This window comes from Crocodylus siamensis, chromosome 15 (genome assembly GCF_052110815.1).
Source record: "Crocodylus siamensis isolate JL-2025a chromosome 15, ASM5211081v1, whole genome shotgun sequence".
NCBI classification, from domain to species: Eukaryota; Metazoa; Chordata; order Crocodylia; family Crocodylidae; genus Crocodylus; species Crocodylus siamensis.
In genome coordinates this window covers 45,784,475-45,800,940 of record NC_143409.1, presented here as the reverse complement: position 1 = coordinate 45,800,940, position 16,466 = coordinate 45,784,475, and the positions used below count along the sequence as shown (strand labels likewise).

The 16,466-nt window shown below is 52.4% G+C and overlaps 1 protein-coding gene across 2 annotated transcripts in view; it reads left to right on the top strand.

The window, feature by feature from the left end:
• LOC149852522 (butyrophilin subfamily 1 member A1-like) overlaps window positions 1-16,237 on the top strand; it is a 30,597-nt gene extending 14,360 nt beyond the window's left edge. Inside the window, exons 2-8 of one of the 2 annotated variants that reach the window (XM_090030134.1) lie at window positions 2,576-2,670; window positions 3,238-3,354; window positions 10,709-10,745; window positions 11,257-11,400; window positions 12,051-12,210; window positions 12,672-12,796; window positions 13,187-16,237. In XM_090030134.1, coding sequence (XP_089886260.1) covers window positions 2,576-2,670; window positions 3,238-3,354; window positions 10,709-10,745; window positions 11,257-11,400; window positions 12,051-12,210; window positions 12,672-12,796; window positions 13,187-13,295 — 787 coding nt within the window. In that variant the 3' untranslated portion in view covers window positions 13,296-16,237. Of the gene's footprint in view, window positions 1-1,337; window positions 1,789-2,575; window positions 2,671-3,237; window positions 4,810-10,708; window positions 10,746-11,256; window positions 11,401-12,050; window positions 12,211-12,671; window positions 12,797-13,186 lie in introns of those variants that run through there. The other variant, XM_090030135.1, reaches the window with a different exon arrangement.
• Window positions 16,238-16,466: the final 229 nt, after the last annotated feature.

Sequence of the window (16,466 nt, the reverse complement as noted above, 5' to 3'; positions counted from 1 at the left end):
TTCTGTTGTAACAGCATAGTTCCAAGTAGAAGAGTGAGGACAATTAGAAATGGTTAAGAACCATTAAAACAGTATAAGCAGGTTCCATTCGCCCCTAGAGCAGAAATAATCTGTTCTCCTAACCTCCAATAAAAAATGAGAGAGAAGAGAAACAAATAAGGGTAGAAAACCAAAGTGTCATGAGTTTGGCTTTCAACATAAAAAGCAGCTGATGTTCGAGGACAGAGACTCACTGGGAACTGTGATCTATCTGAATTATTTCCACTCTTGGCTACAGGGATATTTGGGAAGGAATAGCAAAGGGGGTTGGATCATTTTAATTGCTGAGGACTGTGTGAACTCAGTGAGATGTTTATGCCTTTCCACTTCCTGAACAGATAGGGCTGACTACTGCACAATGCATGAAAAACCAAGCAAGCTTCACACCGTCAGGAGCATGTACCGAGACAGCCTCCATGTGGACACATTTATTTGTGTATAAAAACACTTTTTTTTTGGCTGCAGTTTAGTTTAAATAAGGTTCCCAAGTGACAGAACCTGCAAAAGGCTGCACTTGTAACTGAGGAAGTGTGTTATATTGGTATTATTATCTCTTTACATTCTTACCAGCATTTAAATTCACTAATAACTCAGACCTCTACCACCTTCCCCCAGAGAAAAGACCCCACATGACATCAGGGAACTCAGACCACCATGAACAGAAAAAAGAAACAGCTGAGGCTGGGAGCCTAACAGAGTGTAGAAATCAGATGTTAATATGAATAACAAAAGCATCATTCAGAGCCATGCTAGCCAGGGGCTGATGCTGTCCCTGACTTGGACAGGTGGGTGGGGAGGTCCCGGAGCCCCAGGCAATCTGAGGCCAGCTGCCAAGGCTTCTGTATGCTCCATCTGCCCATCTGGTGACAGCAGACTAGTGGGAGCTCTGCCCAGTGTGGAGCCTTCAAGCTCTTCATGAAGTTTTTCCCACAGTCCCAGCACTAGTAGGGGCACCTGTGTGTTCATGCACTAGTGCTGGACCAGGTTGAAGCTGTAGCCAAAGCCTCTCCCACAGTCAGGGCACCAGAAGGGCACAAGTCAGTAGCTGGTGCCAGGCCCTGTACAAATATAGTGGGGGCAGGGGCACTGGGCTGGCTGTGCATGGCCTTTAGAACACCCAGCTTAGAGGGAGAGAATATAGGTTCTGGCCCTTGCTTCCTGCTGTGTATCTATATTAAAATAACTAGGTCCCAGGGCTCCCTCCCCTAATCACTAGCCACAGAGCCACACTCCCTCTTGCTCATTCCCCTTCTGTCCCTCTTGCCCTCACCAGAAGTGTGGAGGATGCTGTCAGCCTGACCCAATGGTTAGGCCCCTGCTGGGAGGTAAGAACTCCAGAACCCCCTGCTCTGACCCATAGACACTGCTCCACTGCCAGAGCTGCGGGAGAACACAGGAGTTCTGATTACCAGCCCCTCCACTCTAACCCACAGGACCCCAGTCATCTTCCAGAGCTGAGGACAGAATCCAAGAGTCCTGACAGCTGGCTTCCCTGCTTTCCCTCACTCCATCCAGTGCTTCTCCCACGGGCAGAAATAGAGCCCGGGAGTCCTGGCTCCCAGCTTCATGCTCTCCTGCTGCTCTGCACAGCCAGGCCAGCTGCCTGTAGGCAGTGCTCAGTGATACCAGGTTCTCTCTCTCCTGGTGCAGGGACACAGGGGTGATTAGACAGTGCCCTGTGGCTGGGATGAAAGTTCACTCTCCTGTGTCTTGCTGCACTTACTTGGAGCTGTTCCCCAGGCACAGCACGTAAGTCCCTGTGAAGGAAGAGACTGGGGCGGGGGGGGGTGGAAACCAGCTGCCCATGATGCAGAGGGTGTGGACAGCAGCCTGTGCTGAGCACCAAGAAGGGGCGCCCTCTCTCTGGGAGGAGGGAGGCCAGTGTGATCTGCACAGGCAGTGAGCATGTGGAAAGCTAGTGCAGATCAGTGGACCATAGCTGTGATTATTCTGTCTCATGGCCCAGCATAGTCCTGGGGATCAGCCTCCAGGACTCCTGGGTTCTTTCCCAGGTCTGGGAGGGGACTGGAATCCTGTGGTTACAGGAGGGTGGGATTCCTGAGCTCTGGGAGAGAAGTGGGGTCCAGTAGGATATGGCAGGGAGTCAGAACACCGGGGTTCTTTCTTGCTGAAAGGAAACTGGGTCCACTAAGCTAGAGCAGAGGCAGCCCAGAGTTGGGTATCTCCTGTGGCCTTAATCTCAGCTACTCTACCTGTACCTCAGTTTCCTTTCTGTAACATGGGTTTCATGGTCCCATGCTCTTAAGGAGGAACCCCATGAGACCAAATCTTGGTGAAGAGACTCCAGTATTCTAGCAATGGGGGCAGAGACAGCCCCTGCCACCCACTATAGGGATGCTATTCGTGTGTGGGGTGGGCGGCAATGACCCCAGGAGGAACCTTGGAGCCCCTGAGCCTCCTCAGAGCAGCCTCTGCCCCAGCACAAGCCCCAAAGTTTTACCCCTCCCCTAGCAGCCCCAAGAGTGGCTCAGGATCTCAGCCTCCCGCTAAACCTAAGGCCGGATTTTCCTTGCAGGTCCTGTGTCCCTCAAGACTGGCTGCCCTGCCCTGCACCCATGGACTCTACTGCTCCCCCAGCATATCCCAAAATGAAGGTTTACAGGGAAAAAGGTCAGTGCTCCAGTCAAACTTCAGTCAGTGATGGAGGAGACAGACTCCTGCATACCACACCCCCCAAGAGTCATGTGCCCACACTCCCAACCCAGGAGACAGGCAGAAGCCACCTGCAACCCTGTTACACCCCTGACCCCATGCCTATTACACAGCACAGACCCCCACAACCCCTTAACTTCTTCCACCTTGCCACGCCCATTGTATAGTACAGCCAGCCCCTCCCCACTTCCTCTCATATTCTGTACCCCCCACTTCCCATATTATAGCACAGCTATCCCCTCCCTCCAGCCCTCCCAACTGCTTCAGATGGTTTCATGCACAGTGTGGTCTGTCCTTTCTCTGAGCACTGATAATCCCTCCTGTCTCACATTTTTCATGGGGCACCACTGCGCAGGCCCTCCCTGCTCTTCTGCACTTCATGGATGAGGACAAGGATGGGCAGGCAGGAGCCAGAGCCTGGCTATTGCTGTTCTGGACCACCTGTAGCAGTTTTCCCTGCCCCTGCTGCACACTGTGGGCTAAGCTGCTGGGATGTTTCTCTCTCTGCCTTTCTGTCTTTCCTAGAGGATGTGACTCTGGATCGCGACACAGCTCATCCCAGCCTGGTCCTGTCTGCAGACCGGAGAAGCGTGACAGCCACAGACATGCCGCAGTCTCTACCTAACAGGCCTGGGAGATTCAGTGTGTACTCCTGTGTTTTGGGCACTGATAGCTACATGTCGGGGACACACTACTGGGATGTGGAGGTGGGAGACAAGCAGGGCTGGGCTCTGGGTGTCACCAGGGAGTCTGCCAACAGGAAGGGGTGGTTTGATTTCAGCCCTGAGCAGGGCACCTGGGCCATCCAGCTCTCCATGGGCCAGTACCGGGCAGTCAATGCAGAATGGAGCCTGCTGGACCTGCCGCAGAGACCTAGGAAGATCCGTGTGTACCTGGATTGTGACAGTGGGGTTGTGGGTTTCTATGATGCTGACACCATGGCCCCCATCCATGCCTTTACTGCTTCCTTCTCTGGGAAAGTCTGCCCATTCTTCTGGGTCTGGTCTGTGGGGACATCCCTGAGCCTGTGCCCCCCGCAGCCCACTATGAACTGAGGGCTTGGCTGACACCCAAAGACATTGCTGGGAGAATTTCCACAGGCATGGGTGGGCTCTGGGTCATGTCATGTTCCAACCCGGGGATCCTTCAACATGCTCATAACCAGTGGAGTGACCAACCAGGTGACCTCTTTCTTCAGTATTTCTCCACGGTGCTCCATTCACCTGGCACAAACTCCCTGATAACACCCAGCTGGCTACTACTTTCTCCTACCCTAGACTCCTTCATGAGAGCCCCTTCAGCCAGACAGGCTGCTTCTCCATCTCTCCTTTTCCCTTGACTTGTTTTCTGCTTCCAGTTGCAAACTCCTCTGGGCTGGGGTTGCCTTTGTCTCTGCTTGGCCAGAGCTCAGGATACCTTGATTCCCCACTCAGGTCTCTGTGGCTTTCCTTTCTATCAGCAGTCAATAATGGTGTTCAGGGTCTGTGAAATGCCCCTACATTTCGTTTAGTATTGGCTGATATAACTGAAGTCACTGCCCAAGGCTATGAGTAGTCTGGCCAGGCCTGGGGACAAGCTGCCTGAGAAGTTTCCCTGGGACTTGGGTGCAAGCTCAGGAACTGAGTCCATGACCTGGTAGCAGCTGTCTGTCAGCATGTGAAAGGAGCTGGGAGGCAGTGCGACAACCAGAGCAGCACTGGCAACATGGCCCTGACAAGAAGCAGACACAGAAATTCTTAGGGCGCAGGCCCAGCTGGAAGGCAGACTTGGGTTTTGGGAAAAGGAAGCTGCCTCCTCCCATGTTCAGGGGAAGCAGACCATTGCCTGTCCTTGCAAATAAACAGGAAAGCATCAAAACAGACTGGCCTCCAAAATGTATTTCTCTAGCTCACATACACAGCTCAACAAGTTCCAAATCCTGACTACCTCCTCAGGCAAGGGGTAAGGATTTGTGTGCGCATGGCAACTCTGTCAGACAGGGAGGTGCTCTTGTTGCTGTTGTTCTACAGGTGGAAAATTGAGGCAGACAGACAAGAAGGGCTAGATCTGTATAGGGACCTAATGTGGTGTGTAGAGGATCCTAAAACTCTTCACTGAGCTGCTGCTTCCCCCTGCAGGGTCCTCCCCTCCTCAGGTGTCTTGGCATTGGACTGTAAAGTCTCATCAGGTGCCCGAACTTCTGCTGCAGCTCACACCCAGAAGCAGGTTGGTGCCAGGCTCACGCCTGAGCCCCATGGGATTCAGGAATGAGTCATTCCTCAATTTCCTCCCCCTGAGGGGTTTGATCCAGGAGATGCACTCTGAACATGTCTCAGCATAGCTCTATCAGTCACCCTTGATCATGGCTTCCCCAGCCATTGACTCCTCAGCACGGAGTTGGCTCCTACCATGGGGGACAGCTCCCACCATGTGATTGCTACCTATTTCTCAATGGTCAGAGCTGCTGGCCTCCTCACATTTGACACGTATGGCATGAGGTCAGGCCGGGCACATTGTAGTTATTCAGCCAGCACTGGCCATCTCAGGCACACAGGCGAGTTCATCCTGCGATGCCCCACTGGCATCCTCTGCCCAGCACCAAAGCTATCTGTAAGCTTGCTCATCAGCCACCAGTCCCCAGCCACCTGCCAGTCCACTTGCCTGTTACCTGTTCCTTATCCAGAGAGGTCCAGTGCTGTCCCCATCCCCTCTGGCAGCTCAGTGCATCAGGCCAGCCAAAAAGGAGCTGCTTTGCCCTGAGGTGGTGCTGAGATGGATCAACCAGTGAGGAGCAACAGCCCCTCTGATACCCACATCATAGTCTGGTTTCACCCTGGAAGTGGCTGCCCACAGTGGGAGTGACTTTTAGCTTCTCTACTCCTCCCATCCCCAGGGTTTCCTCTTCTGCCTCTGCCACTACCCATTTTTTAACCCCAGCTCCTGCCTTCTGTCTGCAATGTCACCCATCTGACACCATCTCCTGCCCCATCCATCTGACCCTCTTCCTAGCACATTTTGGCCCTTGCTCACACTATGCCTCTCTCTCTACTCCAATTTGTGAGAGCTTTTCATTTACAGCCTTTCTGTGCCCAGCCCAGGGGAGACTTTTTCCAGTGAGTGGAACCAGCCCCCTGGGGCAGTCCGCAGTTCTGCTGTCACCAACTGCTAAGCCAGAGATTCTAGATAATGGAGAAAGACCTCTGGGAAAGCACTGGGGAGGGGCAAGACAGGGGCTCCCTACACACACAGCCTTTCTGTACCCACCTCTGCAAGTCCAAGAAGCTTCTGCCCTTGCTAACACACACAGTCTCTGGCTCCTGGTAGCACTGGCAGGAGCTGATTTTGTGACAGGTTGGCAGACAGCCCCAAGAATGGGACAGTGACTCCCCCAGTGCTAAGTAGCTTGCCCCAAGCGCAGTGTATGCACAGCTGCATTCCTTCCAGTGCAGCTTGCTGCCCACCCAGAGCAGCGCCTTGTGCCTGGGGAGTGTTTATGGGCCAAATCTCCCACCCACAGAGGACAGAGAAAGGGACACTGAGGCTGGGAGAGACAGTAGGAACAGTCAGTAGGCAGAGAGGTGACTGACTCCAACCCTGCAGCCCCCCTGGGCAGAGTCACTTTCCTGTGACCAAGGTGAGGAGCAGAGAGAGAAAACCTATCCCTGCCCCTGCCTGGTCCCTCTACTGCTGAGGGAATGAGCTGCCTTAGGGGACAATGCTGGAGGGATCAGTCAAGGCAGTTTTTCATTAGGACAAAAATGCCTCAGTGACTTCAGTTTCACAGAGAGGGCTGGTCTGTGTTGTCATATAGTGACTAAGTGCTCTCCCTGCATGGCAGAGGCTACTAAGCTTTGGAAAGAACTCTCTTGGGGCAAAATGCCTGTGACCCTGAGGCCCCTGGAGCTGGCTGAAGATTGGGCTGCTGGAAATGAATATGTGGGTTCCTGCTCTAAGTGCTCTATGGGCTGCTCTGAGTGGGAGATACTGGGGGCTACTGCCTCTGTTGGAAGAGGTGATTAAGGCACCATTTGGGGACACAGAGAAAGGGAAGGGGCTGAGAAGGCAACACAGGGACAGGGATTGTGTTACATGGCACATGCTTCCCAGCCCATACTTCCAGGAGCATGCAGCAAGAGCGCTTGTTAATGTAATTGGTGTTTACCCACTAAAATTGGCAGCAGAATTAAATAGCAGTGGCTAAGGCTGGCCGGCCTGTGGGGGTTTGGGGAAAAAAAGTTTGGGGGTCCAGGTGGAAAGAGGCTGGGGTTGGCTGCCTGGCCAGCTCGCTGTGATAAGCAGCAGCATAGCAGGGTAAAGGACAGCCAGAAGCGAGGTGCATGCAAAAAGACAGAACATGTTTTTCTGGAAATTTTATTTTTCTTTAATCTCAAATAAGCAATAAAATAATCAGTAAAAAATTATTAGTACCAGGAGTCTGGTTGAATCAGTGCAGGAAAAATAAGATGGACTTCAATGGATTTTTGTGGATTTACATGTGAACCCAAGTGGCACCTGGTGGTTGCAAAGCAGGGAAAATCACGTTTTGGGGCATAAATCAAATCCATGTTGCAAATTTAAAATTATATAAATAACCTTCATGGAAGAAAGCAAGCTAAAAATAAAATATGTCAGAGCTAAAAATAAAACATGTCAGAGATGTTTTAAATTACCATGAAAAAAACCCTAAAACAATAAAATTGGCTGATAACATGGAGCTGCAGGCGTGATTTAGTCAGCTTAAAGGCAACTTTTGTCATGTGGACACAGGGAAAGTGTAAAGTGGAAACAGCAGAGGTGTAACGTGGACAAGCTCCCCAAGAGAGCAGAGCAGCACCTCTGTTAGAGTCCTGCTTGAACATGACTTTGTGGTTGAAGGTGGCCACTCTGAGAGCTCTAAAACATGAGTTCAGATGCAGAGGGCAGGGGGTGTCTCTGCAGACTCCCTCACCACCACAGTTCCCTGCAGGGAGTGAGTTCTCTGGTACTGCATGCGAGTGTCCCTTGCTGCCAGGAGCAGCCCCTGCTCCTTGTCCATGCACGTCCCATATAATGGCCATCATAGAGGACATTCCAGTTTTCTGCTACTCTGTCCTCTGTTGTTACGAAACCCAACACCTTTATGTCCTCTATTTTTCTCTTCAAGAGAAAAATAAAGGGCATAAAGCCTTCTGGTTTTGTACCAACAGAGGACAGAGGACAACTGGACTGTCCTCTGTGATGGCCATCCTAGTATCCCAGCTAGGAGCAAAGCTGTTACACCATCTTCTGCACCCAACTGCTTGGGTGCACATGTCTGTGGCAGCATGTATAGGTCCCCCGCTGCCCGCAGGAGTCTGAGCTCAAAGGCCCAGGAAGTGTCTTTTAGTCCTAGGCTCCTAACAGCACCCACGAATCCTGGCTCCCATCCCTGTGCTATAACCCTCAGCATGCCGCTGTGTGATCTACCTTTCAAATCTCCATTCCAGCCCCTGGGCAGATGGCCCAGCAGTTTGGCTCTACCCATCCAGTGATTCTGCAGGTCCAAAACTTTCCAACACAATGTGGGAAAATGCTGTTGGGTTAGATACCAACATTTTCATGAGAATTTGGCTATTTGGACACATTTGAAAAAAAAAAAAGTAACTTGAAGAGGAAGCATTTGGATCGTCTTCCAGCTTGACTTTTCATTTTAAGGCAACTTTCCTGTTGCAAGCTACTTTCATTAATTGAATGAGGACCTATTCTATGACAGATGAACAGCAGAGCCCAAGGTTTTCACTGAACTGAAATGGGACTTTCTGAGTGGCCCACAGGAAAAATTTCAAAACCATATTTCAAAACAGTGGAGTCTTCCCTGAAATGGAAACGTCAGTTCAAGGGCAGCTTCATTACAGAGGCAGGGATCATAGTACGGCTGATGAATTGAACTGATAAAAATAATAGAGTCAGCTTATTTACAATGCTGTTCATGCTATTAATTGTTAATAGCAGACGGGAATGCTGGAGAGGTGAAGACAAACCTCTGCACCAATGTCTCTGATTTAGAACAAAGTTAATTGTTTATGAGCTGTTTGGAGCCAGGCTAAACACCTGCGGCTTGCTCTGAGAGAAGTAAGGCGAGATGGGTCCCAGCCCACAAACAGGCCTCTGGGATAAAATGCCAAATCCTTCAGGGAAAACCATAGTAATTTGTTATTTAAAGCTTGTGTGACTCAGGTCCACTTTGCAGAGGACTGCCTCAGAGAGTCCAGAGATTGCAGGGCGGGGGTGAAAGGTAACAACCACAAAGTGGGCTGCTGGTGCCAGGAGCTGCTATTCTTCTCCCCCAGCCCTCATCCTCTGCATCCCCCTCCCTGCCTTTTAGACTTTACACACTCTGGCAGGGTGGTCTAGTGGGCTGGGAGGGGAGAGCCAGGGCTCCTGGGTCCTGTCCTAGTACCGGGAGGGGAGTGGGTCTCAGTAGTTAAAGCACAAGGTAGGGAATCTGGGCCAGTGTCTTGGGGAAATTGTGTGCCTATCATCAATATCATACATGTTGTGTGCACACAGCTCTGCAGTAACAGAAGGACTACATTTGGGCTCTTGGTCCGGAATCTTTCTTGAGTGCCACTTCTATCCACGTGGCACATTGTGCTCAGGCCTGCTGTACCCGTTGCCTGAGCCCATGGAGCTTCCTGGCAGGTTCCTGGTGTCTCCTTCAATAACTGCTATTCCAAGCTGTCTGGATCGCGCAGCCCAAGGAATTATTCCGCCCCACCATGCTCTGCTTGGCCCCACAACAAATGCACTGGCTGCACCACACCATCCCTGAGGCAGGAATATGCACATGCCTGTTCCTCAATGCACATGCGTGCGCACACTCACACCGACCACCACCACGGGCTCGCACACACATGCATGTATTCGTTATCAGTGCGCCCACACACCAAGAAGACTGCAAGGGAGACAAAGTGCATGAGGTAGGGAAACACGCACAGACCCAGACAATGTCCCACGTGAGAAATACACTCTGCGCTGCAAGAGGTGGCAACCCAGAGCAGCAGAAGTGAGAGAGAGCGCCCAGCAAGCCTCACAGGCAGGCAAGTCCAACTGCAGCGTAACTTTTCCTGCTGTCCCTCCCTGTGGGGCCTTTTAGGATTCGTGGGGGCATCTCAGTGACAGGCTATCATTTAGACCCAGAAAGGGAACCACAACTCCACCCGTCCCCCTTGCAGGCAGCCCCTGTGCCCCCGGGTTGCTCACTGCTGAGGGCGGACGTTCTCCAGTGGACCCGGTCTACAAAAACCTGCAGGTCTGAGGGATGTCAATCCTTTCTTATCACCCTGTGCCGGCCAAGCCCCTGGCTCAGCCAGCATGGGCTTCAACCCGTTCTTTGCAGCACTCAGACATCGAAATTCAGTCCTATTGCAGCCTGCTCAAGGCCCTGTAAAACCCTCAATATGTCAGTATTACTCATCCTGGCCTGCCAACTAAATGATGATAAAGCAGCGAGGAGGAGGAGGACCCACCCCTCTGTGGTGCTAGTGGCGTAGGGTGGAATAGCACCGGGCGGCATATGTGGAACAGACCCCTAAACACGCAGAGATGCCTAAGAGGGAGTGCAGGATCTGGCCCAGTGTCTCTCCCTCAGCCGTGTTTGTCCAGGGCCTGACACAGGCTGCTTTGTGATGCATCTCCTCTGTGCCATCACCTCACCATGGAGACCAGTGGGAAAAAAGCAGAGCAAAGATTTTTTTCTGCTCACTCTCTGGGTTGACCTGAAGGGACCAGTAGTGATTGTCGAGAGACTTAGCGGACTGCAAGGTTTTATTCTAGTAGCAGTTAGAGCTTTTATCAAGTGTTCAATTCTTTGTATTAATAATAATTAGTATTACTGTTCTTAGTCAATAGCATTAGCATTAGTAGGAATTAGTATTCATATTCTTTGTAACTAGTAGACTTAGTAGCTAGTTTTAGCAGTGTTAGTTCTTAGGCTTATTAGGAAATAGTAGCCCTTAGGGTTAAGAATCCCCCTAACTTATAGCTATATTGCCTACAGGGACATGGAGGGAAGGAGACGCTCCCAGCCTGTGCGGGTAAGTGGACTGCGGGGTGTTCTTGTTCACTTCTGCTCTTCTTGGTTGCCAGTCCCTGCAAACTGGCTCTCTTTCTCTCTGATGGAGGGGTTTTTCTAATGAGAGATATGGCCATGTTCCCACCCCTCATGCACTTCCTGTCCCTTACAGCCTATTGCAGTCCCATTGATGGAGTCTCTTTGGCCTGTTTTTCTCCTTGTTTTTGTCCATTTCTCGCACCAGCTGCTTCTCCTGCTTCTTGGCCCAGCTAGCGTAGCTGCATCCTGCAGCCAGGATCACCGCAGCTTGGTGCAAGCTGGCCGTTGTTTCCGGGTCTAGGTCTATGTCTTCCTGCAGCCTGTTCGCTAGCTTGGGGACTTGCACTGAAATCACAGTGTGATCTCCACTGTGGGAATCTGCCCAGCTAGAATAACAACATGCCTGGCTTGGAGAGGAGTGCCTGGCCATTTTGCCACCCTTGGTGCCTGGGCCCCAGGATGACTTCTGCTAAACATCCGCTGTCCGTGTTCAGCTCCCCCAGGTGGAGGCGAGCCGCACGGCTGGACACGGCACACCAACGCCGCCACCTGCCCAGCCCAAGGCAAGCAGGAGAGCCCCCAGGGTCTGGATCCCTTCAGAGCAGGACATGTTTGGAGGGCTTGGGAGCAGACAGCAGGTGAGTGGCTGTGAGGCGCTGGCAGAGATGGATCTGTTCCTGTCTTGGCAGGTTGCGGTCCCTGTCCTACACTCCCCTGGGCCCTGAGCTGGCCGAATAGCCTGAAATGCTTGCACCGGAAGGCAGAACAGTCTGTGCACACCCAGGAGCCCCGAGAGGCCAAGCTAGGACTCCTCCGTTTGCAGCATCTCGGGGCACCACCCAGCACTTGAGCCTGCTGGGGGGCTATAGGCTGTGATTTATAGTTGGGAAAACTGAGGCAAGGTTGTGTGGAGGACTTGCCCAAGATCACCCAGGGAGTGAATGGCAGAACCAGGAATGAAGCCTGGCAGTTTTGCCCCCAGGCATGTGCTGGGAGCAGGAGACGCATGTGGCCTAGGACTAGTGCCTAGGATCTAATGGTGCCCCAGGTCTGCCCTTGTGACAGGCTGCATTCAGGAGGGCCTGGTGTGAGCCCTTCTGGGCAGCACAGGACAGAGCCTGAGGTGCCCGCCAGGGCCCTGGGAGTCAGGGGGCTTCTGCAGATGATGTGGAGGATGGCAGGGGCTCCCCAGCACCTCGGCATCCCCACGTGGGATGATGAGGCCCCCTCCATGCAGCTGCCACGTCGCTGTGCTCAGGGCACTACAATGTGTTCCCTTGCAGGGTAGCACGGATTTTGCGAAGCACGAGGAACAGTGCAAGCAGTATAAAGAGCTCCTCCGAAGAAGTCGTGCTCTGACCAAAGAGCTGGAGGAGCAGGAGGCTGTATTGCTGCGGCAGAAGCCAAACGGGGACATTTTACTTCAGCTGCAGGACATGATGAGGATGGTAGGACCATGGCCCACCATCCCTCCCAGCCCCCGCCCTTCTGTGGGGTGGCCGGGTCTGCTGAGGGGCGGGGCGTGGGGCTGTTGGCCTCGGTGAGTGTTATTGTGTGTGTGAGGCCGTGTGTCTGTCTGGTGGGTTTTGTCCACATGTGAGTATGTGGTTGGGAACGTGGTCTGCACGTGTGCCCTGGGATGAGTGTGTGTGCAGGTGTGTCTGTTCGGCAGTGTGTGCACTGGTGACAAGTGCATGCATGTGCATGTGGTGTCGACAAGGATTGTGTGTGTGAACCTGTGGGGGTAGCCAGTGTGTGTACATGCACATGTGCTCTGGGGACTGGCCTGTGCGTGTCTCTGAATCAGGGGCGATGTGGTGCAGCCAGTGTGTCCACGGGGCCTTGTCCCAGACAGCTGCTTGGTGCTCCCTGTCCTGATGCTTCCTTTGCTCTCTCCTCCATCCCACAGAAGTTGTGGCTGGTGGGGGAGATAAAGAGCTATCACCAAGCAATCAACCTGCTTCAGCAGACAATCACGAGGAGGGAGCCCTGGCAAGAGAAGCGGGAGTGGGATAAGGGGCTGCCCCCAATCAGGTCTGTATGGTCCTGGGCAGGACTGTAACAACCAGCCACAAGGGTCCAGGGAGGGGCTCGGCAGGGCTGGCTCTGACAGCAGGGAGCCTTGAGTCTCTCCCTGCCTGGGATACTCCTTCCCTCCCCCTCTGTGGCCCCTCACGCCTTCTCCTCATCCTGGGCATCCCTCTTCTCACAGGCTCACTCGGGCCCTCCCTTTACACTACATCTCTCTCCGAGTCCCTCCCTTTAAGGGACTTTCATCCCCTACAGGTCTGCACAGCCCCCACTGCAGCCCCCAAAGGATTTGGGGAGCTGGGCTGCTTGCAGAAATACATTTGCCTCGCATTGTCCGCTGCTGCCCTCACTCCCCTCCCTCCTGACACCCCCTGGGGATTTCTCCTGCTCCAGGCTGACTGCTCCGAACCAACCTGGGAACCGGACTCCACCAAGACAACCATCAGAAAAGTTCCCACATCTGGAGGCACGGGGCAGCCCCTGCAGATGGCGTCGGGACTGAGCAGTGGGAACACATTTAGATTGAGTTAATTAATTAAAATGATTTTTAAAACTTGAAAGATTTTGTGTGGATACAGATGATTGAGTCCCTGCTGGAAAAAAAAAAAAAGAAATCAAGAAGCTGTGAAAGGGTGGCGATCCCCCATTTCCACCTGTTTAAGATGAAAAGTGATGTTATTTATGCCTGACTTTTCAAACGCACTTTGTATCTGCAAACAGAAAAGTCTTAGTAAAAATCGGAAGGCTAAAGAGTGAATTAATTGGGGGCATTATCTTGAAACCACAGGTGTGTGCTGGTCTCTTCTCACGGGGTTTGTTTGCTTGGTTGTTTGGTATACATACAAACTGGCCTCTTTGTTCCCATCTGGGGCAAGAACAATCAAGTTTCCCAGTCACCAGGGACTGCTACATCCACTGTCGGAGGAAATGATTCCCAAACCCCTCTGCCCTCCCTGGGGTCTCCCCGGGGAGGCAAGAGCTGAGTGAGGACTCAGACACGGAGCAGAATCTGTAACAGGGTATATTAACCTAGGCTGACAGCTCCATGGCTAGCCTTTCCCAGTGCTGGACTCAAGACCCTCTCGTTGCACTCAAGGCACCCCTCACCCCCTGGAAAATGCTAGCTTTGAGAGGTTCGCCGTCTCTTTGGGGCCATGGCAGAATGGGCTTTTCTGAAGGGCAAGACCAGAGGCTGCTGGCCTGGATGCGGGAGGCTGGGAGAATTTTCTGGTCCTTGAAAACTGAAAGCGTCAGAAGCAGTCGTGCAAACACCAGCAGTGTCACTCTGTAGAGGAGAGGGGCTGCGTGTCTGTGACAACCTGGGGCTGCCCCGGCTCCTGGGGGCTCTGGGTCCTGGACAAGTCAACACAGTCAATGCATGCAGTTCTTTTTCAGAGCCAAAAGCAACACCCAGGTTTCCGAATCTGTCTTCAGCTCCCCTGCCTGGCGTGAGGATTGGGATGTGAATCATGCCGCAAAGTGCTTGTCTGCTTTGTGAATCTGTTGCTCCAGGCCTGCCGCAGGCTCCCCACAATCGGCTGCAGAGAGGGAATGATGGAGCTACAGGCATGCTCCTTCAGTTGGCTCTGACTCCCCTGAAAATTGCCACTTTTATTTTCGCAAGTCTTTTTTAGTGGAAAAGGGTGCCTGAAAAGTTGTCTAATTGTCCTCTCTGGTGAAGGTCACTTTGCCACATGCAGCCAAAGTCCAAGCCTGTTCTAGGGCTGACAAACCAGATCCTAGTGGCTCCCCGGGCTGGTGCAGCGGTGGGGTTGGGTCGTGTCCTCAGTCATCCAGTTGCCAGTGCGGTCTGGTTGCTGTTTTGTGTGGCCTGACAAGCTCAGGAGCAGTTCAGACATTGTCCTCTGTGCCTGAAGTAAAATAGGAGTTTCATCCCTCCTTGGTAAGGGGCTCACATTGGCCACTCTGCAGTCACAACCGCTTTTTATTTCAGTCACTCCTCAAGCTGAGATGTTCCTTTGAGACCTCACTGTTTACCTACCCAGCGAAGGCCAGGCCTGCCTGTGCTGCAGTGGCCCCCAAGGCTTGGGTTGTTTCTCCTCATAGGAGATGTCACATATACCCCTCTCTGGGCAAGAGCAGGCTGCTCCTTTTTCGTGAGATGTTGTGCTCCCAGCATTGCCTCTGCTGGTTTGCGGGTTCTGTGCGTCACATCCTGATCAGCTTCACTCTCCAACGTGAAGCCACGGCCACCAGTCCTGCCTCCTCCCTCAGATTGCCTACACTCTGATTGCACACACTTCTTGGGGTTGGGACCCAGGCCGGCTGTCTGTGGTCTGCGTTTGCAGTTCTCACAGCTTTGGCTTCACTGGGCATGTCTACACGTGCAATTAACGCAACCAAATATACTCCGGCTCAATTTGAGCCACAATAAACTAATCCTGACATCTCCATGGAGGAATGATGGATCTCTTTCATCACACCACAGATGAAGGGAGTCAAAATATTGCACAGTTTTGCATCATCTTCACCCCTTACATTGTAGCACTGCCATGTGTCACTTCCCCGTTTGATTTCCCTTCTCCTTTGGGCACAGAATTACAATTTCCTTCTCATCAGTGTAGGAACAGCAAACTCTCTGTCTTTTGGCTGAATAAGGGCATGACATACTAATGTAACTTCTCCTGCAATGGAAAGAACCACAGGCAACTGCCGAGATCTGGTCTTTCATCTCAGAGGTTTAGAGCCGTGTAACACTTTGCAGGACCCAGAAGCATTTTGCTTCATCATTTACTGGCTGAGAGAAGACCTTGGTGCTGGGTGGGGGTGAAAGGTAACAACCACAAAGCGGGCTGCTGGGGCCAGGAGCTGCTGTTCTTCTCCCCCAGCCCTCATCCTCCTCTGCATCCCCCTCCCTGCCTTTTAGACTTTACACACTCTGGCAGGGTGGTCTAGTGGGCTGGGAGGGGAGAGCCAGGGCTCCTGGGTCCTGTCCTAGTACCGGGAGGGGAGTGGGTCTCAGTAGTTAAAGCACAAGGTAGGGAATCTGGGCCAGTGTCTTGGGGAAATTGTGTGCCTATCATCAATATCATACATGTTGTGTGCACACAGCTCTGCAGTAACAGAAGGACTACATTTGGGCTCTTGGTCCGGAATCTTTCTTGAGTGCCACTTCTATCCACGTGGCACATTGTGCTCAGGCCTGCTGTACCCGTTGCCTGAGCCCATGGAGCTTCCTGGCAGGTTCCTGGTGTCTCCTTCAATAACCGCTATTCCAAGCTGTCTGGATCGCGCAGCCCAAGGAATTACTCCGCCCCACCATGCTCTGCTTGGCCCCACAACAAATGCACTGGCTGCACCACACCATCCCTGAGGCAGGAATATGCACATGCCTGTTCCTCAATGCACATGCGTGCGCACACTCACACCGACCACCACCACGGGCTCGCACACACATGCATGTATTTGTTATCAGTGCGCACACACACCAAGAAGACATCATTTACTGGCTGAGAGAAGACCTGGTGCTGCTGTTACTATTAATATGAAAGCTGTTGTTGCTGCTGCTGCTGTTATTAGTTCAGTAAAAGAAGAGGAAATCACTTGTTTTTATATGACAAAATAAAAGCCTCAAATCACACAAGACGCACTTGTGTTTTCGAGGACGGTTTGTTGTTGCCATTCTTTTGTTCAGAAAAGTCAACTCTGGAAA